The 24,832-nt window shown below is 34.9% G+C and overlaps 1 protein-coding gene across 2 annotated transcripts in view; it reads left to right on the plus strand.

Moving 5' to 3' along the window:
• Positions 1-634: 634 nt before the first annotated feature.
• Positions 635-24,832, plus strand: part of TTC6 (tetratricopeptide repeat domain 6) — a 55,154-nt gene continuing 30,956 nt past the window's right edge. The window contains exons 1-9 of one of the 2 annotated variants that reach the window (XM_046941965.1): positions 635-773; positions 1,113-1,989; positions 8,208-8,297; positions 11,131-11,270; positions 14,605-14,814; positions 20,820-20,976; positions 21,441-21,545; positions 22,504-22,605; positions 23,381-23,443. In XM_046941965.1, the coding sequence (XP_046797921.1) occupies positions 1,429-1,989; positions 8,208-8,297; positions 11,131-11,270; positions 14,605-14,814; positions 20,820-20,976; positions 21,441-21,545; positions 22,504-22,605; positions 23,381-23,443 (1,428 nt within the window). In that variant the 5' untranslated portion in view covers positions 635-773; positions 1,113-1,428. Of the gene's footprint in view, positions 774-1,105; positions 1,990-8,207; positions 8,298-11,130; positions 11,271-14,604; positions 14,815-20,819; positions 20,977-21,440; positions 21,546-22,503; positions 22,606-23,380; positions 23,444-24,832 lie in introns of both variants that reach the window. The other variant, XM_025151246.3, reaches the window with a different exon arrangement.

Consider the following 24,832-nt stretch of genomic DNA (forward strand, 5'->3'; position numbering starts at 1 on the left):
CTTTTATATGATTGACTCAAAGTTTGCTGCAAACTGAAGAAAAGATTTTATTTTTGACCCACCACAAAAGGCATACACTGGTTGCAAACTTGATTTTGTGAGGTGCTACAGCCCAGGGACTTCCGAAAAGCAGTCAGCGCTTTGAGGTGATTGTTAAAGGTCCCCTCCAACCCAACACATCCATGGCTGTGTGAAGCCCATTTTCCCTCTTTATGGCTATGAGCTGCCTCAGGGCTCTTGTGAGGACCTTGTAGGCCTGTATTTTTCACACTTTAATTTCTGTTTTGCTTTGTTTTGTTTTGGTTTTTTTTGGCTCTTTTCACCTGGTGATTTTTGACATGCGCCATCATTCCCACTATTCCTCTAAGATAGCTCTTTCAGACTCCCGGACACATTAACGCTGCATGAAATCTGCACGGAGCCTATCCTGCTAATAACTGACAAAGCAATTGGTGATGGTTAACCAGGCACACGCAGCTGGGTTTATCTTCCGTGCCCCAGCTGAGCCTCTGACAGCAGGAGATCACCTACGACTGCGTGGCACACGCGGGTGTCCTCCCCTCCGGCAGGGGGCGCTCGCCCCTCGCTGGCCCTCGTGCCTCCCGGTTGCTTGGTTACGGGAGCGCGTCCTTCCGTGCGACGGGAGCGGCGTGGCCCCGTCCGCGGCGCTGGGCGGGGAGGGGCGAGCGGCGGGCTTTAAGGGACTCGGGGGCCGTGCTGCGCCTGCTGGATGCGTTTGCGGTGTCGTGGCTGCTGGCGTGTCCTCGTGGGAGGTACTTTTCCTGCTGTGAGGGAAGAAGGGAGGCTGGCAGGGGCATGAGGTCACTTGTTTTTGTAGGTGGAAAGCCTTTGTAGTTACTTTAGTAAGCGCAGAGCTTCAGCCTGCCTCATTTCTTCCTCTGCTGGGAGTTTCTGTGCGACTTGTGGTTTATGCTCCCAAAGATAGCAACAGTTCAGTTGTTTCCCTTAGTAAAATGGTAATAACTATTGCTTGGTGCTTGGTGGTCTTGATGAAATCCGTGGGGACCTCAGCAAAACGCACTCCTCTGAAAAGGATTGGGTTCTGCGTTGGTATATGAAGTATAAAAGCTCATTTCTGTTTGAGTTTACAGGCTGTGTGCTGCAGGAGAGAACTGCTGGGAAACATGAGCGCTTTGAACTGAGTTATCTGGAAGAGCTGACTGTGGTTGCAGGACCCCAGGCTGTACGCAGGGAGTCTCAGTGGGACAGTCTGAAGATCAAATTAGCAATAGTTACTGCTCCTAGAAATGTGAGCGTGTGCAAGATTTAACACCAGGTCAATTGTGCTGGTTAAGAATATTATCCTCTCCGGAGGTCAAAGAGTTCACGTAAGCCTGTCATGAATATAAATAAAAATATTCCTGATTAATTAATTGCTCTGCAAGTAAGGATATCCTCTGACGAAAAATGAAAAAACAAGCTCCTGATGGCAGGGTAATGAATCACAGGAACAGAGCTCCAGGAGAAGGCAGTGATGACAAAAATCAAAGATGCTCTGAAAAAGTTAGCAGTGAAAATGGCACTCAGAGTCATGAAAGTTGCATTATAAAGCTGCCCGTAATAGCATCATTCGCAGGTACTGCTAAAAGAATTCCGCCTCAGAAGCCAAGGTATCGCAGATCTGATTTTCACACCAGTAACTCCCCGGTCTTGTTAGAAAAGACAAAAGCTGTTAGTAAAGCAAAGGATAGAGTGCGTATGCTACAGACGAATCCCTACAACTTAAGGAATGATAAAACTGAAAAAATAGGCCCTGTGATTAAAGACGGTGATGAGTTTAGCTCTGCAAATTTAGAGAGAAATGAAAACATTCCCAGGAAGGAAAAATTAACCAGGGAAAGCTGTAAGAAGAGAAGCAAAGAGATTTCAAAACTAAAGCAGCAAGATTTATGTGTTGAATTGGGACGAGTGCTGAGAAAAGGAAGCAAGCAGCCAAGTGTGAGGTCTGCTCGGGAACAGTTGGAAGAGGTAAGAGATGTGACTAGACTAGACACCTCAAAAATATACGAGAACTTCCAGCAGAGCAAACCTGAAGAGCCTACTTCCACAGCAGCATTGCCTGTGAAAGTGGTTGCAAGGTCTGTTGATGAAATAATTGCTTCCCTGCAGTCTACTTCTCCATCTTCCTCAGAACAGATGATCAAAGAACTCCTGGAGAGTGTTCTTGGCCAGAAATACAACATAAAAATGGAAGTAGGTGAACCAGAACAAGAGCAATATTTTTGTCTTAGGTAAATATTACTTTTATAGGAGTTGTGTATTTTTTTTCCAGCTCCTACAACACAAAAGCCAGACAAAACAAACAGACAAAAACACTGATGTACCATAGAATATTCTTCACTGTTTCTTCTGCCAGATCTTTAATTCCCTTAAAAAAATGAAAATGTGTCAATATAAAGATCTATTAAAACTTGGGCCCTTTGGGGTGAGAATTGTGTTAGTCTATTTATAGATCAGTACAGCTTTTTCTTTATGTTCTTTCTCCCCTTTTTAATATGGCATATTTCAGTCTAAGAGATGAAGTGCACTAAGTATACCTGAAGCATTGTTCCTTTCCATTTGGCATATGAAGACTCAAGAAAACAATTTTATTGTTGTAGTTACGTGGATTGTATCAGGTGTTGTAAGAGTCCCTTCAATTACAATAAGAGGCACCTGTGCTACACCAGTAACGTCAATATCACAGAAGACTTTTCTGGGTTCTCACCAGAGGGTAGCCTCTTTTGTTGTTGCTGGTTTATTTGTTAACTAGTAACTTAGACTCACTAGTAACTTACTCTCAGATAGCTCTTTGTCTTCCCTGAGCAAGAGTAATGGTTTTGTTAGAATGAGCCGTTTCACAAAGGCTGAAGCTCATGTTACAAAAATGGCTATCATACTTTGTATTCATGCTAGCATTTGTTGTGAGGGGTGCTGTGGAATAGATATACCCATATAGGATGAACTACTTTTAAGCAGGAACTGCCATTGCAAGGGATTATGAAAGACTGATGTGTCTGTGTTTTAGGAAATTATGATGAAAATTGTTTCCTACAGCTATTAAAATGCTACCTTTTATGATCACAGAGCATCTTGCACAGAATGTGAGTGTAGTACCTTAATGTTCCTTTAATGTGAGATTGATTGCCATTGGTTAGATTAAAAAAAGACAAAAAAGAATGCAGAATTGAATTAGACCAGTTATGTCTATGAGCAGCAGTAGTCTGAAACTGCATTTCTAATAGATTTGTCCTATGATTTGATTTACTTTTGTTCTCAGAGCTGTTTGTGTGGCTCAGGTACTCAGAATGTCTTTTACTCTGTGTATTTTCTGGTGTATATTTGGGGTTGAAATCAGAAGCCTTTCCTCAGTGTGGCAGCACTGATATGATCCATCTTTATTGCTTTACTCTGATTTTAGTAATAATTTGAGACGGTTCTCTTGTTAAGTCTGGTTGAAGTTTGCCATCTGGTTATAAAAACACATCAGAGGAGATTGAGAAATGAAGAAGACTAAAGGAAATCCCAGACATGGAAAACCATTTCTTGTTCAACTTACAAAAAAAAAAGTCATTAGTGTTGTGGTAACTGTGTTGCATTACTTGTCCTATCTAACTCATTTATAAACACGTTTTATGTGTTATAGGTAAGATTTTTCTCTAGCAGGTCCTAGTGTTCTTGATTTGAAGTGAACTGAGTTTTCTGCTGTTTCTATTGGGAGTTACTGTGCTCTGAGCTCTGGAGTACTGTGATATCTAAACATATCAATCAAATTCGAAGTAAAACAGCAGTTTAAAGTTGGTGATGACTTTCTGGTCCAGTTTTTAGTTGTTTAATGTTTTTTTTAGGTATGGATTTATGGAAAATGAAGATGAATGACACTCTTACTGATTGCACTTTTTTAATCAAAGGCATTTACAGCTGGCATCTTTTGAACTGAAGTGACCTTACAAATAGGATGAGGACTCTAGAAATTCTTTATTATTATTATGCACGGTTTGTTTGCTTTAGAGTGAGCTTCAAGACTTGTCTTCTCTAATGAAGTAAGGAATATATTATTTTAAATGAAATAGAACAGAACTACTAAAATGAAAACAAGCTCTCAGAATTAAATGTGATTTTCATTCCCTAACAAAAAAAAAACTATTCTATTCTCTTTATCTTATTTTTCATTTTGAATTAATGATGGTTAGTATTGACAGCTTATGCTGTTGCTGTGGAGTCTGAGCATTGTTGTTTTCTCTTTTTTTGACAGTGTTACAAACAACATTACCTGGGAAATGGGATGCCAGCTCAGTGGGACATTAGTACTTAGCCCTGTTTCCTTGGAGGAAATTGGTTATAAATAATTATTCCTACCATGTTTTCTTCTAAAAAGTGAAATGCTTATTATAACCAGAATATCATTTCCAATGCCTGGAGTTTGTTGCCTTGGGGCATGTTGCTACCCCTGAAGTATCTTGTTATCAAGTTATATGTTGGATTTAGTATCCGTAGGAGGGTGTTTATATTCATTCCAGAAATACATTTTCTTGGTGTTCAGCTTTCTTAGTGATCAGCTTGCAACTCATCTTCTTTAGTTGGCTTATTGTTTTCAGCAGATCAATTCTTTGGTATCTCAGATAAGCATGTGAAGGTGGTAACTAAAAGAAAACACATTTTTTTTTTCCCCTTCTGGAAAAATAGAATCAGATTTGAATGCTTCTATTAGAGGATGACAATACAGTGTACCATGCCATCAAAGAACAAACAAAGTATACTTCTGCTTTGGTATACGTTTCTAGCTCTTCAATTACTCAACAGAAAGTGAGGCCTTGAGGAGCCTTTCTCAATAAAGTATTAGTACTCTCTCAAAAGTACAGTTTTGTTTGCTTTAGCTGCAAGCAAATATAAACAAGTATTTGCTCATCGCTTTATAGCATCTTAAGTATTTACTGTATAGATTCTTTATATTTCAGCTCACATGAGAATTATACATCAGATCATGTATTGATTTTTTTTTTTTGTTTTTACTAAAACAGTAGGGGGCTCACTGAAAATATTTTTCTGAAGTGCTGCAAGGTGTATTCTAAGTTTCTTGGAAATGAATGAGATTTCAATTTATTTCATTTAGCTGTGTAAAAAGTAATGAAGCATTATATTACGGTTTTTCTACTGTATTGTTAATTCTGTAATTGTATATTATTGGTTATACTCAATAAGATTAATCATGGCAGAACAAAGGCAATGGTATTGCCTACCCTTGCATAAGGGAGTCAGTCTTCACGAGTAGACATTACCAATCCTGGATATATGATTTTTTTTTCCTATGGCCTATACTACTTCAAATGTTATTGTTTATTTCTTTAAAGATACAGTTTTAATGATGTTACAAGAAGCTGCCCAATGAGAAATGCTTAGTATATGATCTGCATGTGGGGACTTCTGGATTCTAATCTGTTTGTCTCTCCAGAATTACTAATACAAGTAACTAATTAAAGATAATCCAGTTGTGCAGTTTGTGAGATTTGTATCAACAATCACTTTCCAGCATCCCAGTTCTTTATGCTTATTAGCATAATTGCCACATAATCACCTCTTGTTGCAAGAAATGCTGCAGGCTTCATGGACTGTCTTTTTACCCTGAAGCCTAACGAAAGGAGAGAATACTCCTGATTAGACTGGTGGGATGCTGTTATAAGAACAAACTGATTTTAATCTGGTAAACTGTGATTTCATAGAGTTTCAAGGAATTTTTGAAGGGATACAGGATGATTACCAATGCCTGTATAAATAATCTGTATAAGTTCACCAAGCTAAAGGAATGTCTTAGTTTATTTGTATGATCACACATCTGGACTATATTTATTCTGCCATTTATCAGGGTCTTTTCTACACTGGTGATTGCCTTCTATCAGAAGAGAGGAATCAATTGCAGTGAATGCAGAACAGGGCCATGAAGATGATCAGGATGTTGGAGCACCTCTCCTGTGAGGACAGGCTGAGGGAGCTGGCATTATTTGGCCTAGAAAAGGTGCTGGGGAGACCTCATTGCAGCTTTTCAGTACTGAAAAGGAGCCTACAGTAAAGATGGGAAGGAATTCCTTATCAGAGAGTGAGTGTAGTGACAGGACAAGGGCTAATAATTTTAAACTGAAAAGGGGAAAGTTTAGATTAAATATAAAGAAATTATTAACAGTAATGGTGTTGAGACACCAGTATAGGCTGCCTGGAAAAGCTGCAGATGTCCTGTCCCTAGAGGTCTTTGAGGCCAAGTTAAATGGGGCTTTGAGCAACCTGCTCTCGTGGAAGGTGTTCCTACCTATGGCAGGGGGATTGGAACTAGGTGGTCTTTAGTGTCCTTTCCAACCCAAACCATTATAGAATCGTATGAAAATAATTTATTTTAAAAACATTTAACTATTAAAGGAGAAATTGAAAACTTTTAGTAAGATGAATTTAGAGATAATTATTAAGAAAACTAAGACTTTTTAGTGTTTTGTATGTCAAGACTCTCAAAGTGTCTTATCAGCAACCAAGGATACCAAAGACATATCAAAATGACTAAAAATGTTGAAACAGTTTCCAATGAATTACGGAGGTACTTAGATCCGTAACTATTTTTTTACAATGAGGAGGAAGGCTATGGCTAGTAAAACAGGTTTTTTTTTAAGGCACAATAACATTTTCTGTCACAAAATATCAGGGCTGGAAGAACCATCAGAATGCTTGAAAATGAAACCACAGGAATTAAGAGTTGCCATGGTCTCAACGCTTTTATTTCTAAATAAAATTGGCCTAGTTTTTGTTAATACAAACACACAACCCATAGCACATATATACACAATACACATTATATTAAAATATCAGAACAGCATTGTGCCTGCAATTCTCCCATGGGGAGTGAACAAAAGAGAAAACACCACACCCAGCAAAGAAAAGCAGTCGCATAACATGTGCAGGTGTCTGAAAGAGCATGGAGATACTGCTTGTTCATATGATTTTGATAAGGAAATTAATATATAAAACTCAGACTACACATAACATGTTTTGTTAAAATTAAATGGAGTACGACATGCAAAAAATCCTAGGCATTAAAAATATACTTTTAGATTACTGGTTGGACAATGCACAAAATAAGGAGTGAAATGTGTATAGATCTTTTCAGAAGATCAGCCTAAGTTTGTTTCTGCATGTGTATGTTTATTTCAAGTATATTTCAAATATACGTAATAAAGACCCATCCTTTAATTTGTGCATGGATGTTGATTTGATGTTTTATTCTGTTTGGTAGTATGAATTGCACTATATTTTTTTCCCTCTGGTTTGTGCAGCGGGTCCCAGTTGAATGTAAGGAAATAAAACTTGATTCTCAAGCTAGCAGGGAAGTCCTGCCAAGTTTTCACCAAGCAAGCTTGGTAACATTCTACATTATCTAGGAATGTTGAAATATAATAAGTTAATTGTACTTCTATTTGCTTGTAGAGTTGTTAAGATAGGTAGATCATATTTTAAACTGATAAAACAGGGAAGGAAAGGAAATAGTGCTTGAAAATATTTTGGTGCTTCATAAATCATAAATATACTTTTATTTTTATGTCTATCCCTTTTGGATCTCTTATTTCTTTTCTTTGGGGGTTTGATTCTTCAGCTACTGGATATACAGAATTTCCCTTTTATTAAGTAGCATGATGATTAGGGCAATGAACTTGCAAAATATTCATTGCTATTCATATATCTTAATGCCCATCACTGTATGTCTGGCATTCAAACTGTTTTTAAAATTTAAATTTGTAAGCTTAGATGTGTTTGGAGATGTTGCTTCATGTTTAGAGGTATTAACAACTTATTTGCTTTAAAGGATCCATATATATATTGATATACATACATTTCTGATGTATGTTAATTCTTGCACTTTTGAAGTATAATTTGTAGAAGAAGCTTTTTAGAAGAAATCTCTATACATATTATTATCTAGTGTTAATCATTGTAAACCATTTGCCTATTAGTATATTAATTTTGTAAATCCAGTTCTCGATTGAAGAAATATTTGGCTTAAGATAAAATAGGTACAGTGATCTGGGTGCTTCATGAAATGCACGTATGATGAAAGAGTAATTGAACATAATAAATATTGTAATGAATTATTTGTCAGGGAGCATAAAAGTGTTTTTTAAGAAAATACTGTATGTTCATCTCTTAAATGGATTTTCCCTTTCCCTTGAAAGACACCAGTTGTTCAAAAAGGATCTCGAGCAGCAGAAAATGAATCTCAGCCTACAGATGAGCTGTTAACATATAATAAGCAGGTGAAGCAGGTAAGCAGGCTTAGTACTATTGTGAGATAGTATTAGTTTTCCCATGCTTGAGGTTTTGATGCTTTAGAGCATATAGAGATTTGTAAGCTGTTTTTTTTACCACCTGCCATTAAAAAAGCCTCTTCTATAATACAGGTCTCCATACTTGTCTTGCAGCTTAATGTTAGAGAAAAAATAAATTAAGGTTCATGCGGTCATATGTTGGGTTAGGCTTTTCATTATGAGATTGGGAAGATTAGGAATGAAACAACGTATAAATAGAATCCTCATTTACATTTAACAACTGTATGCCTTCCTGGAAAATGGCACAATGATCAACATCCTTTTGGTTACGTAATTTTTCACACATGACTAAAGTTTTCATATGACATCAACCTCTTAAAGCTTCTCTAGTAAAGAGCATACACCAAGTTTACAGAGGCAGAACAAATTTGTAACAAAGACCAAAAAATGTCTTTGGCCATATGTTGTCAGTTTTAATCATTCTGGTATTTTGAGGATACAACCTTAACGTAGTTTCTTCTGCTGCTTCCATATGAATGATTGCTTTGCCTTAAAATTACTACATTTGCTAAATGTATTATGTGAAGAACAACCAAGAGTGGGGGATGTTTCTACTAGACACTTTTGTGTGCAAAAAATACTGAGCAGCCTTGGCCTAAACTCAAATAGAGGTGAACACAAGATCTGGTATGGTGCATGAAGACAGATGCAGGTATTGAAATGGAGGAGATGAAAGGGAGCAAAATGAAAAGGGGATGAGAGAGACAGATATGGCTTTCTTGTTGATAGCAATATTATTGGAGAGCAGATTGTTTCTAGGTCTAGTCATAAGAAGACAGATCTAATCAAAATGAGAACCTTTCTGGATGTGTAAAGGCCTTATGTCAGCTGCTTTTTCATCTCCTTCCATTGACTGTAGTTTGGCTCCGATTGTGTCTTGTCAGAAGGCATGGAGGAAGGCAGAGGGAGAGGTAGTCATACCCTTAGGAACCCAGAACAGTAGTGACCAATTTTTCTTGTCAGTTTTAGGATAGCTAAGAACCTGTTCTGAAGAGCTAAAGGATGTGGGGTACTCTGAGAGTGAGTTACAGGGAGATAAACTCCGCATCATTCCTGGTGCTGCGTTTTGTGTTTGAGCTATAGTGAATGTGAAGTAAAACTCTAAATGGTCTGAGCATTTCCAGTTGACTGGCATATTCTTCTACAACCAAGGATTTGGCTGTATCAATTCTTGTGGAAGCATAATTTCTGTTAGACAGATTAGATTGCTACTGCTGAAGAGCATGAATGAAAACAGTAATTAAAAAAAAACCCTTCTAAGTTAGGAATAATATTCTTTTGACATTGTCTTTACAATAGTTGTCTGTCTATAGGTCAAAAATTTTTCTAATCATTCATGCTGTCTGTTCTTGACTTCACATAATTAACAATGATGCTTGCCGTAGGTAGTTGTAAGAAGCTACTCTGCAGTCATACCCTCGTATTTATTGGTCTGTTGGTTACAGAAATAGGTACTAAATGATGTGTAAACAATATACAATACAATGCCAATGTGATGTCAGATAACTTTTATAATATTTGAAAATGTACTCAAATTACATATTCTAAATTATATACTGTTGGCCAACAGGCACTTTCACAGTTAGTTAAAGAGTACTGGGGTACTGTGGTGGTTTTTAGTATTATTTTGGGCAACATGCCACTTCTCTAATGCTCTAGTGCTGGTGTTCTAACAACATCTATAAAATGTATGTTTAGTGAGGTTACAACAAAAAGCAACTTCCAAGATAGGCACATGTAAAGATAAAATACATTTGGTTCTACTTAATGTAAGTACTGCAGAATTTAAATGTGGTATTTTTACAATTGGTTTTTCACAGTGTTCTGTTTCTATCTTTCATTGTCATGATTATAGCTTTTAATTTCCTTGAACCTGCTTTGTTGCATTCTGTATGGTAACTTTTCAGTGGAGTTCAGATAAATCCTTTTTGTTGGTTGCAGTTAGTCTGTTTTGTGAACATGTTTAACTGCTTACAGGAAACAGAATCCTAAATGCTTGAGGTTGAAAGAGACTTCTGTTTCTTCTATACTATGATAGCCTCCAGCATATTCTGAGGATTTAGAAGCTCAACTTTATGAAATGTAGATGCCTTGAGAGTAGTAATGTCTTAAGAGGTTCCTTCCCCTTGCTGTTTGCTCTTGCTCCTGGACTGCAGTGAGCTGCTGCCTGACAAAATTTTTGGGTGGGACAGGGATCAAAGATCTGGATTAATTTCTGCCTTTTCCTTGCGTGCTTCTTACTATGTTTTTTACCAGTTATCTGGTCTGTGTAACTGTGTGAAAAAACAATTATTGGCATTAATAAACTGGAATGATCAGCTGTGGGTGGAAACAATAGCAATTCCTTTTGTGCTGTTGTGCTGAATAAACAAAACCTTGAATAAACTTTTAGAAAAGTTTTATAATTTAAACCACATTTGTCTATCTTAATTTGCATAATTTTGATGCTCTTTTGATTATCCTGTTTAATGCACTTAAATTTTTCTCATCTTCTATGCTCTTCAGAAATGCAGTCTAGATAGGGCACACTGGGTATTTTGTTTTACCACACTTTTTTGCATATCCTATGCCCTGAATAGCTGTGGGTTTCACTGTGATCTGCTCAGTGACAGTAGTTATATGCTACTCTTGTTTAACTGAATTTTGTTTTCTGTTAGTCAGGGTTTCTTGTGCACCATTGCTTCTTGTTCTTCTCTGGAGTGGGTATGAAAATATCTGTATAGCTTACAGTCTATAACACTGTGTTTATCTCTGCTTGTGAACATCTTAGGCTCCATCCACAGATGTGCTACGGGTGGAAGGAAAAGCGATATCAAAAATTAAAACAGATGAGGTTCAGAAAGATCTACAAGAGGAACGCAGCTTACAACAGTGTTTGTCTTTCCTGCCCACTCATGCTTCAAATGTCAAGTAATGCTTTAATCTTACTTCATTATAATGAAATTAATATTGAAAATGTGTTAAGTTATAAATACATACGATGGCAGGTAAGTACGGAGAAGAAATAATGCCATCTCCCAAAATCTGGTTCAGAAACATGCAATTCTGAGCAAGTTCTGATCTAGCTATCAAGTTTAGCTTGGTGGTTTGTTTGCTTCTTATCTCCTTGAAAAAGATCTGATTTACAGTTTTTAAAATCTAGAGGGCCTGCTCATTCCTGCTGTATGCAGAAGAAACTTCTCTTGACCGCAGCAGAGACTGAATGAAGTTGCTTATGCAGGGGTTGAATTTGTCCATACAATTCCAAGCATAATCTAATCAAAATAATTAAAAACAAACAATGGAAAATACCACAAATTTAATATAAGCAATGCCAGCTGTAAGTCATCATCTTTAAATAGAGAAGATGTATTAAAAATTCATTAACTTGAATTTGTATTACAGTCAGTGCTTGTCTGAAATTCAGGAGATTTTACACAGAGCAGTAATTTAAGAACAACTGCTTATTACCTTGCTGTTGTCATAGGTGGCATCTGTCATTCTCTAGTAGGAGTGCAGATTACAAAAGTAGTACAGCCTGCGTCCTGATTTAACTGATCTTGTCTGTCCCATGTCGAATGAGACTCCTCAATTTTATGGTGTTCGCTACTAATAAGATCTTTATGGCTAACTTTGCTTAGATATACCGTAAGTTGCTTCTTCACTTCTTTCTTTTTTGAGGTTTAAAAAAAGAAAGAGCGAGAGAAGCAGCTTTAATTATTAGCTTTTGTTGTTCTTAGGGTCCTGAATGGTCTATTGGATACAGAAGAGAGCCTTTTTATGGGAGGTCTAAAGTTTGTAAATGGATAATACTTTCAATTAAGTAGCTGAGAATAGTCATGGGAAAAGAATGCTTAAGTTTATGAAACAGTCAAATTGGCATTTAAGTGACCCTTTGCATGCCATTGCTTATCTGCATTGCTTAAAGATCATTTGGTTAGCAAGATTATATATTAAAACAAATAGTGACAACAGACAATGAGTGTTTTACCTTCAATAAATACTTACTGTCAGATTATCAATGGTGCAGAAACTGCATGATTTTCTAAAAAACCTGTATTTAGTGCATTAAAAGAGGGTAATGTAGGCCACACACATAGTATTGTTTCTTCATGTCCACTTTTTCAAAGAATGATAAATAGTCTGTTTTAAGAGTGAGTTGTAAAAACATTCACCTTTACCTGCGGCATGCCCTGAATATTTTAGTTTACATTCATAGAGCATTCAGTTAGTTAATTCAGTGAAATGCTAAACTTCTATCAAAGAAAAGTAATTATATTGCTGTTAAGATATCATTCAAACTGTTTTTTATTAATTTTAAATTAAAAAAAATCTATGTGAAAAAGCTCCCAGATGATTTTAAAATCATTTTGCTTACTTTTGTTTACATACGTTACTCCAACTATTTTAAGTTCAAAGTTGAATTGTTTGCCTATTTTTACTTTTAAATGCATATGTATTGATTTGCAGAGAAAGTGAACTGTTAGAGAATCCTGAAATAAAATATTTCGTATTAGGTATTCTTTCTTCAGTTAAAAAAGTATCATGGAATACTTCTTTTTATTTTGAATTAGCATTATCTACTTCTTAAAGCACTGATCTGTTTTCACACACGGAAACAATTGCTTATTTCCATTTGTGCTGTGAAATGTCTGAATTTAGTTCCAAAAAAACCCACCCCTATCAATTTCATTATATGGAATTGCTGTAAGCCTTAAATTCTAATCAGTATTATGTATTCTGTTTCCACTGGATATGTCATTTTAAATGTTTAACTTTAAAATTTTATTCAATTCCTGTTCTCATTTAGGAAAAAGAGTCGGAAATTTGAGTAGAGACTTTGGATTATAATTATGGTGAAAATGGTCTTGTTGAAGCATGAAGTGGCTAGGCTTCCTTCTATAGGTTATTTCTATATATTATATATTGCATTAAACATATAATGGCTTGCCAATAATTCTTTTAAGATTTTAATTAAAATTAAAAGGTTATTTTGTTGCCACTCATTTATATTTTGTTGTCACGTGTCTGTAAACATCAGGACTCAGATGAGTATAATATAACTAATATGGTGATGTCTTAATTGTGAGTCAAATTGATGTTATATTGCACTGTTTTTTGTCTATTTTCTTTACATGTGTGATTTCTTTAAACTTTTTTGCTGTCATTGCTTTTCAGGAATGGTAAGTACATAAAAAATATATATTTTATATTAACTTGAATATGTATTGCATGATTAGATTGATCTTGTTTTTTTCTCCTCTGTTTTGTAGTTCTTACTAATTCCCCTTTTATAATCTATATATATTTATATAAATATATATAAAAGGCATAGTTATCAGTAAAATAGACAAGTTGTTGAAGGACTTATATATACCTGAAAGCTAATCAGTATGATTTCAAAGTGGAGTTTTAATCATTTTCATTTAAGACTTTCTTTTAAATATGATGATATTTATGAATTTTAATTAAAAGTAGCATATGTTTGGGGATCCATTTCAGGGCTCAGATATTTTCTCTATACTTTTTTCACATTATAGCTGTCTGCACCCTTAGACACTTATTAACTTGTAGAGTTCATACAGTAGCTGCAGACTGTTTTTAGAGCTTGATCCATGGCCTGTAGAAGTCAATAGACTTTCATCACTTTTAGCACAACTTAGATTGGAGGGTTAAATTGTAGATCTTTTTTTTTTTCAGTTATTAACTTTTTAAAGATAGTCAAAGGTACCGTGTTTCCTCTAAAATCAACAGCTGAATTGAAATGTTAGGAAAAAAGTTCAAGTGATGGCATATCAAAAAACTAATTCCGAGATTTAAGAGTATTTACATGGTATTCTGTCATGAGAGAGAACGCACAGATGAATGTACACGTAACATTTTAACGTAACATTCATTCAAATACCCACTTTAAGCTGTAAATATACGCTACTCAGATACTTAAAGCTTTCAGGGCAGACAGCATGAAAGCTCTACTTCGGGAGAGTAAAGCTATGACTACTGCAGTTATTCTTTAATTTTAAGATGATTACCAACGTTTTTGCTTTTACCTGTGGGTTCCCTCACCTCCACCCCTACTCCAAATGATATTAACTCTGCTTCTGATAGAAGTCACCTGGATTACCAGGCAACTTATGCCAAGTATTTATATTAGCAGTTTATATCCTATGGTCTGTGATGTCACAATGTAATGTTTAGATAAGTTGCATACTTTTACGATTCAGAGGATGGTTATTAAGGCTCTTTATTTTTTTCCCCTTTCTAGACAGCAAAATTATCCAAGCATTCATCATCTATGTACTGCTTTTCCCGGTTTTATGTTGCCTCCATATCTACAAATGGCTTCAAGAATTTATCATACTTCAGACAGAAGAGGTCACAATATCTTGTTTACGGCAGAGGATTTAGACAATAGGCAGAAAGAATCAATATGTTCTGAATATATTTACTTGAATGAACAGGCTGAAAGGAAAAGGTATGAACTTATTATCGATTTTACTACGATTTAATTAATTTTGTAAATTAAGGGATTATATTTTGAGAAATAACTTAATGATGTTTCAGTATTTAGTAGTTTCACAGAAGTGGCAAAAAAAGGCTTGATTTTTTTTACCTTCTTTGTAAGATATGCTTTAAATTATATAGCCCAAAGGTCTTAAGGCTTGCTTAGAATGTAAAAGTTGGTGTTAATTTTTAAGAATAAAATTTACTTATGTATGGACTTTTATATGTTGTGATTTATGTTATTAATCTGAGATTTTATATTTAGCTCTACTAAAGAGAGGTCCCACTGATATCATAAGCAATGTTGAGCAAATAGAGTAGGTTTCCTATGAATGTAAAATTCTGCAAGAATAGAAGGTATAAAGTGTACAGTCACTAACCTTTTATTATATGGACAGTCTTACTGATCCTGATTCTTCAAGCACTTAGCATCAGGCATAACTTTAAGTAATTTAATGTAGTTCTTTTGAGTTCAATACGTACCAAGTTAAGCACATATAAAACCTTGGATAGACCTGTAGTCAATGATACTAATTGTATATGTAAGAGATACTCATGATAACTGCATTACCAATTTTTATATTTGATTGAATTACTAAATCCTTTTTTGTTGTTTTCTTAACTTATTTTATGCTAAAATAATGCAAAATAAGACTAAACAACGTGAAGAATATTCATTTTTCACTCCATACTATTTCAGTTATATTTTTTCCTTTCTGTGTCTTTCTGGACAAAGATCTTCGATCTAGAACCTTTACACACTCAGGTTTTTCCTGAAGATTTTTCAGACTAACAATTTGCAGCTAAGAGTTTCTGTACTGCACCAGCTCCAGAAATATAAAATTATTGCTTGTAAAGTTTGTAGAGATCTAAAGAATGATAGAGAGGTAAATAAGGATAAGGACAGGTCAGTTTTACAGGGTAATTTGTGGAGCTTGTTAACTTGGGCTCCCTTGAAAAACATGCATTTTAGTGCAGCCAAATGCAAGGTCATAAGGCTAGGAGTAGGGAATAGGAGTCATTGTTTGTAAGAGGGGAGATTGTATCCTGAAAAGCAGTAATTCTGAGAAGAGCTTTGCACTCTTGAAAGATAAGTAACTGAAGATGGCTATGTAATAGTCTCAGACCTTCAAGGATGTGTGTTAAAATGGAAGTGAGACATTTTAAATAACATAGAAAAAGTTTTGGGGTTAGAAATCTTATACAGAGCTTTTTTATTCTTTTGTTCCAGGTAAGTGCTCTTACAACTGAGGTGATCATGCCACCACTTGTTTTTTTTTCTCCTGGCTACATGATTTTTGCATTCTTTTCTGCTCAGCAGCACAACTTCCTGCACCCAGAACAGTCAAATCGTGTAATGGTGAGTGAGGTTTGAATCCTCAGATAAGCAATAAATGCTCATATCCTGGCTCTGTGCTTCAATAGCAAATTATCATGGAGAGATGGAAATCATCACTCGTTGCTTTTTTTTTTTGCCCATTGACTGTCTTACAAAAGAAAAAAAAAAACACCTCTCCTTCATTGGGGGGGAAAAAAAGAGTACCCTGAGAAAAGGGCTCCATGTTCTGGGTTTGAAATGGAGGGAAACTTCTGCCCACAGTCCCTGAGAAATCTAAGTTTAAGAAAGGGGCAATAGATTTCCTGTAGGTGCCTGCTGTTCTTCCATATGCATGTTTATAGGAATGCTGTGCGCTTAATGAACTTAGCAGAGACTCCAAATACCATTCTTGGGGAGTAAACAGAAATCTGGATTCCTGTATGTGATCTCTCTTTTACTTGAATGCCTATTCTTTATGAAGATACTTAAAACATCGTTATGTTGGTCTTTATGTAGGAACTAAGAGATGCATTTAATCTCTTACCTACATGGCACAGTTTCTGTTGCAAGAGAATTTGGTAAATGAAAACTTGACAGACTCAGTAGCTGATGTTTCAGTCTGGACAAATTTGAGTGTAGCTGAAAGACCTCAGTGTATAGCAGTGAAAGTACCTTATGAAACTACTCACTGATTACAGCTTTTAAATCAAGACTTAATTTCATTGAGTCATATCCTGAGTTTCACCAAAGGAACTGTGAGTTTAAAGCAGGAATACTAATGAAATTTCATTATTTATATTGTTTAGAAGATCAGGATGGGTTTGTCATAATGTTTCTTTAACCATAAAATCTGAATCCATAAAACTATTGTATGAAAGCTTCTAGATCTTGAATTCTTTTGATGCAGTCAAGATTGTCCCAATCATCAAGCATGGCATTAGTTCAGATTAGGCCCTGATCTTTCTGGTTGGTTTGTGTCAGCTTCTGCTGGAGTGGCCAGTAGCTTGGCCATTGATTGCTTTGCAGGTCATGAGGAAAGAGTCTTTAAGGAAATTCTGAGAAAATAAAAATTCTGAGGCTGTAGCGATGTTTTCTCAAGCATGGGAGGCAATTTAAGTGTGGGCAAAACGGTGTTCATAAAGGGGGAAAATAAAACCCTTAGAATGTCAGTGATGGGGTCAGAAGTTGTGTAGAAATAGCAGTTGGCACACCTTTACTAATCTAGAGATAACAGAAAAAAGGAATGTCTTTGAGAGCTTTGGAAGCAGAGGAGCATCTCATGTTTGAATTACCACTCTTTTTTTTTTTTTACTTCAAAGAATAGTATAACATACAAAGCAAGTAGCTATGACCTTTGCAGTAGCAGTTTGAATGAACAAGAACAGAGCAACAAAATAAGCAGATAGAACAATCTGGGTTAAAGAAACAGATGCTGCAGCAGCTGAGATATGATGTTAGGTACCAGACTTCTAGATTTTTAAGGAGATTAAAAGAAGACTTTAATTTTAGAATGTTGTGAATGTTACCTGTTGAATGGTGGGGGTGCTCACCATAGTGATGAGTGCAAGTAGTGAGAAAAAATGAGGATTGCAAAGGCTTGTAAAATCCTTGAACTTCAGACCTGTTGAGCTAGCACTGGCATCTCTAGGAGGTAGATAGTCTGATATTTTTGTTGGTGCAGAATAGTTATGAATCATACTGATTCATTACATTGGAGAGGCAACTTGTACAAGGTGTTTATTTGTACATTTTATTAGGAATAGAGGAAGTGAGTAGAGGACAGGATGCTGTAATGTAAAGAGATGGAAATGAAACAAAAAACTGTGGAAGCTATGGGAAGACGTGGCTTGAAGGATGTTGGTTTTGTTTTCAGGGGGTAGGTGATGAGTGAAGGATGAGCCTGGACTTTGTGTCAAAAGAAAGGTTTCAATGGAGATCTGCATTCCCACAGATGATAAGTTTTAAAAGATGCCTGTTTTCTTAAAAAAAAAAAAGTTCTTATTGTTTGATCCAGAAAAACTAGAAAACTAAACTCTTTGGAGCACTGCCATCTAGTGGCATAGTCCAACACAATCTGTTACTACTTTTAAGAACTGGTTGATTTATGTGAGCCTTGAACATAACATCATTCATATGGTACTAATTTAAGTTTATTTACACGGCTCACATCTATTGCTGACCAATTCCTGCCACTTGCCTAATTTCATGAATACAAATAACCTAATTGGGAACAAGCATGATTTCTATGTAGTTGATAGTAAAATTCAAATGACTTTGTCGAGCAAGCTTACAATGGTAGGTTTTTATAGTGGATCAGATTAATAAAACAATAATTAGTTTGCTTTCAAGCCCCATCTTCATTGTGAAAAATATCTGGAGGCTTAAAAAACAACAACAACAAACTTCTCATTCACAACTGTGAAAAAAACATGTAGCAGAGCAGAGTATTACTTATCAGTATGTATGCATCTCCAGGTCAGCTATAACTTAGGACTGACTGTATTGTGTTTATCATATATGGCAAAGGTCCCTTGCTTTTTATGTCCTGTTTAATCTTGACACGCTCTGCAAGTGCCAGTTGTTTGAGAGTTAAAAATGCTACTTTTCTAGCCATAAAGACTTAAGAGTTTATCAGAATGTATGTTTATGAATATTATATGTGGACAGTCAAATCTATTCCAGACAGAAATCTTGCAAACGCGGTTTTTAGCTTCATCTTATCTTTGTTAAAATTCCTTCAAGCAGGAGTGCTTTAATCTCCTAGAAACATTCTGATTGAATTTTTATTTATTAACCAGCATGTGGAATAGGAATATTATTAGGATTTATTATTATTGCATTGAGCTTTCCTTCATGTTGTTTCTGTCTTCCAGAAATGAGAAGCCTGAATGTTGTTTCACATTAACTCCCATTTTATTACTTGGTATAAACTCACTGAATTGAGAACTATTTATCACAAAAGTGCCGTAAAAGAGTGACAACTCTTATGTTGTTCATTTAAGATGGTCAAATGCTAAACAATCTTTTGTTTTATACATTTCTCTATTTTGTATAACTTCTCAACATACCTTTTATGCAGACTCTTACCTTGAAGAGTCTGAACCACTGAATACTTAAATGTAAACAAAAACTAGAAAGGCCAAACATTTGCCAAAAGTTGGGTTTTCAGTTCTTGTTTTACCAAGAAACAGGTCTTTTTTCAAAGTTTCCACTTCAAGAAAGGAACATTCCAGAAAGAGTTCAAGAAGTACTCTCAGGTCTACAATCTTTCTGTCTATTAGTGCTGCATTTTAAAGATTCCTTCTCAGCGTGGGGTTGTACTTCAGAGGCGTTTTGTTTGCTAAATCAAATGGCTGGTTCTTGGTTACATTGAGACCTCCCTGCTGCTCCTTTTACACAGTGTTTCGATAAGTCTTAAAATAAATGCAACATATTTCTATTTTAAGTGAGAATGAAGCCCGCTGCAGCAGATATACACCTGACAGTGGCACTGCAGATAACAGGAATCAAACACTTTAATTCCACAAAAACACGAGGAAGCTTCATTTAGTGTTTACAAACTACCCCAAACCTGATTAACACCAGTAGATGTCAGTGTTACCATATGCCAACATGTTAAGGAAAACTCTGTTCATGTCCTAAGCACTTTGCATACATATATCTAATTACATATTTCTTGTTCCTCTGTATCTATAATAATAGGTGAAACATTTAATATATTTTGTTTATAGTTCTGGTACTGTAAGAATTATGTAAGTGACACCAGAAATAATTCTTGTACTGTCAACCAAGCAACAAGAATAGCTAAACATACAGATGTATTTTCTACTCTGTTAAGTAAAAAAAAATTCGTTATCATTTTTTACATAAATCCTGTAAAATAAATGTTTAGCTGATGAATGATTGTAGACCTGGAATAGCGATTACTGCTATTCTAACAAACTAGTAAAACTATTTTAGAGAAGTAATATGTTCCTCAGATCTAAACTTGGCTTTTCAGGTGCCAGTAACAAAGGAAATAAAGATAAATTATAGGATTGTATGTATATATGGACATATGTTTATAAATACATGAGTTACATTGTGTTGTTTAAGTGTTAACTATTTTTGAAATTGAAGTGTGGATAGGAAATTAAGATGAATGATTACTACAGCAACTTTCTAAAGTGAAATTTTTTTTCAAGGTGACTGCCATAGTTAAGTTTATTTAAAATAGCAAAGGACAAGCAAACAATGATCAGAATCCTATCCCAAAGTAATCACAAAAAATACTGCTTGAAACTGTCCCAACATTCCTGCTGAGATAGTTTCTCTTGAGCGTTTAAGTATATCTGACCATAACCACAGTACTTGAATTGTGTATTTGCCATGCATAAAGTTACTTATTTTATAAAATGCACTTTGTACTCAGAGGTTGCTGTTAAATTGTGACTTCATTTACAAGTAATATATACCATAGACCTAATTGTGAAAGTCTTAAAATGAGAAGCTTAGCAGCAGGTTCCTCACATGCGTTAAGTCATTTCAATCTTTAGTTATTTCCCTCTGAGAAAATAAAAGCTTTTCTAGTTTGATTAAAACTTGCCTACTTTTCTATTTTTCTAATTTCAAACCTGACAGCATCCAAATAATTTAAATAATCCTCTGTGTTGCTGCAGAATTTGTTATGAAGGAGTTCCTGCTTCAGAACTGTTTCAGAGTAATCAGAAAGATGGGATTCACTCTCTTCCACCTCGTTCATCAAAAACTCTAGCTGAGTGGCAAAAAGCTGATTATAGTCTTAAAAAAGCACAACTTCAACTGGTAGGAGAGAAAGTAAGAAATATTTTTAATAATTATGTCATGTAATTGTGCAGTTCTGCAAGTGAAGCACAGTATTGTGGAAATATTTTTAATTGTGTTTTCTTCTGCTGCAGAAAATGTCTGGAAGTAATAAATAAATCTTTACATTTGACAAGATGCAGTATAATGTTTAAAGCTTTTATTGATGGAGAGTGTTATTCTAAAATCTCATGACTCTGTTCTTAATTCATCCTCTGTAATAATATTTTGCTAATGTGCTAATAAGAAAACTACTAAAACTACAAACCGTGTAGTTCTTTCGTGTGGTAGAGCCCTACAGGTCACAAAATTCCGTTGTATTTGATGTACTTTGAAGTGTTTTCTATTACAAAATCATGTACAAAACCATATTTTATTACCTAATAGTTCAGACTCAATACTGGCAGTAATAAACTTGATTTGTATTAGCTGATAACTGAATTACATTTGTTTTGAAGGTTCCCATTTATCCAGAAGCTTTGAAAATGTTTTGGGCTCCTGTTCCACCAAAATTCTTTGCTCCAATTTCTTTTATGAAGGACATTTTATTTCCTAAATATGAGGTAAATATTCTAAAAACATACCTTTTGCCAAAAATATTTGATTTTCTAATGTTGTATTTGTTAAATGTAGTATTTGCATTTTCTACTGCTATTTTAGTAATGCTTTACTATTTATAAGTATGGTATATAACTCAATGTACAGTTTGTATTAATATACACAAAAGAGGATTATTTAATTTCCATTTTAATAATAAGAAAGTTTCTGGTTTTTTAAGAATAACTACTAATTGCTACTCTATCTTGCTTACTAGCTTTCAACATACATGTAGAGATTTTTGCACAGGCTTTCTTCTGCTGTAATGGCTCTGATATATATTGAAATTTGAAAACATTACAGTATCTAACAAAGTCTATTTTGAAAGTTGTCAATGTTCTTGAAGTTTGAAATTTCTTGAATGTAAAATCTTCTCTGTGGTTATGTTGCAAGAGATTAGCCATTCATATAAAAGGCCATGCCTACTGGATGCTCATATTCATGGTACATTGCACCTTCCTATGGCAAAGGTTACAGAAAAAACAGCCTCTCACAACCAATTCACACCCCTGTGCAAGATGTAAAACACACTTATGCCTGGATTAATTAACAACAGGAATAAACCTGATGTTACTTGCTATTTTCCAGCCTTACTGTTACCTGAACTGAAAGCTGTGTTATTGTTATTATATAGACTGCTGTGAGCTGACATAAATTACCAAGGCTACAGATAAAAACTTTAGAGACTGAGGTATCAATAATTGTTTATTTCATGTAATACGCACCTTTTGCACCATATCATTCTTGATCTTATTAAATGTGTTCCACTGCCTGTCCTTCAGAAGCTTAAGATAAATGGCTTTTGTGATGTTGATCTTGATCATCATATCTCTTATGCAGTAGGCTCAACTTGTCTGTTACTATGGTTTCTGTAGCTGACAAATGATGTATATATTTAAATATGCAAATATATTAATATTTCAGAGCAATGTTATTGAAGATATAAATTATGAAGACTTCTTAATTGATTATGAAGAAGAGTTAGAAGCTGAGCAAGATGATCTTGATTTCTATGATTATTTACTGGTGTGTATTACAGTATTTTTTTTGAATGAAATTAAGCTTAGCAAAACAGTTTAGTTTGAAGTCATTAAGCAATATATTAGTACATATAGTTGACTGCTAAAATCTGTGCAGATGAAATACAGTATTTAAATTTGGATCATTTTTGAATATATAGAAAATGCAAAATTTCATGTTTTAGAAACTGGGACTGTTCTTAGTTGCTTTTGGGGTAGGAGCTATAATGTAAATAAGAGATTTCTGGTAGCACAGCAGGGAAGGTTACTGGATGTTCCACTACATACAGCCATCTGAAAAATAGCAAGAGTCAAGGTGGAGAACAGGAGAAGAAGAATATTTCCAAGTATGTGATTTTTTTTTTAGTGTAGAATTTCTCCAGAGGTATTATTAATGTTAAAGGATAGTCAAGCAATTCTGTACAGGTGATTTGTAAGTGAGAACTATAAGTGTAAGTTGTAGTGTGAGTCTGTCCATTTATAAAATCGTGATCATCTTAAATGCCTATGATCTTTAGAGGCAATGCAATAATGAGAGCTTCACATAGAGCCTGAAGTGTAAAATGATGCTATTCACTTCAAAGTCCTAACCCTATGTAAACATATTTAAGCAAATGGATCTGAGAGGTAGAAGTAGGTAAAAGCTTACCCAGATCCCATAGGAAAATGTTTCCTTACCAAAGAATGTGAGGTACAACTGAGTACTTGTGTATCTGAAACAACTGAAACCTAGTTTATTATATTATGATATGATTTACTTAAACTTTTTGTTTTACTTATAGACAGAAAATGTGCTGAGAAGATGCCAGTCCTTCTCACATTTTTCTGACAGTGAGAACTCAAAGGTATTTTATATTTACTTGTTCCCAAACTGTGGTTTTCTATTTGTAGAAGAAATTCTTATGCTGAACTAAACTGAACTTAATATTTTCATATTAAATGCAAAAGTGAGGACTTCAGAGATCTTTTTTGAGTGGATTGGTTAAATTAAGCCTTTCAGTTTCCTAATAGAAACAGATAGCTTTGTAATGAGAACCTCCCATTAACTTTACAGGCACTTGGAAAGCAGTAAGTGAGAGGAGTCTTATATCATGTTGAAGGAGTTCAGTGGACCAGTAAAGATTTTTGCAGTATCTGGTCCTTGGATTTCAGACATGTAAACAAAGTTGACACTATTACAATCTATAAAGTGATGTGTTCTTCTAAAATGTCTATTGAAGTAATGTTAGGTGTTTCATGAAATACATAGAACTGCAATAAATCATGCACATTTTACACTTGTGCAACAAGGACTTTATATAGTGTTTAATTGAGAAATTTGATTTTGAGTGAGAATTTGCAGAGTCTATATTTAAAACTTCTGTATAGTCCATAAAAACCTGCTTAAAGTGTTATGGCCATTTTATTTTTACAAGGGATAGGAAGCATGGTAGCGGTTCAAACTATGCAATAATAAATTGAGTAACTTAAACACTGTCTGTAGTTTGAACTGAGCATTGATGCTTGGTTTTTAAAACATCAGAGTTTTCTGTTCAAATACAGGTAGTCTTGTTGAATGCTGCTTTTTTTTTAGGATTAACAAGTGCTTTCTTTCCTCTCTAACTTTCAGGCAGTAAAACTGCATTTTAAATTCTTCAACAAATTTGTGTTATGCCTCATATTATAGTGTAAGACAAGTGAAATGGAATTAACTAAAAGAGTAGGATGCAACATGCTTTTAAATTGCAGATGTTATGTAATGACTACAGTTAAATACCAAATCATAACAATTATTCTTTATTTTTTATTTTTGTCAGGTGATTTGGGGATTGGGACACAAAATATATGGGTACCTATAATTCAATTCAGATCTTAACCGTATTTCTAGATAGTACAATTGTATTTCCAAACTTTACAGTTGTCCCGTCTTTTGTTCTAATGTTATGAATATATTTCTGTTCATCTTTTTTCAATGTCACCACCAGTGGTGTGTGTTTTTCACTTTAAAATTTCCATTCCTATAGGGAAAGGGGTATCTAATTCAAATATCTCATGATAACATTCTGGAGGAAAATTAAATTTAGCCCTATATGAGCTTCAAGTAACTTTCACTTAGTGTTTCAGTTGTCTTTGTTTTGATGCATATCTGGAGGTATGTGGCTCTTCCGTCCCATTCAATACTATGTCTTTTTCAAGTGTAGTATCCCTGTTGCATTTTTCTTTATAATTCTATTCAAAATAAAATCCAGTTTATT

The sequence above is a fragment of the Gallus gallus genome, chromosome 5 (genome assembly GCF_016699485.2).
Source record: "Gallus gallus isolate bGalGal1 chromosome 5, bGalGal1.mat.broiler.GRCg7b, whole genome shotgun sequence".
Lineage (NCBI taxonomy): Eukaryota > Metazoa > Chordata > Aves > Galliformes > Phasianidae > Gallus > Gallus gallus.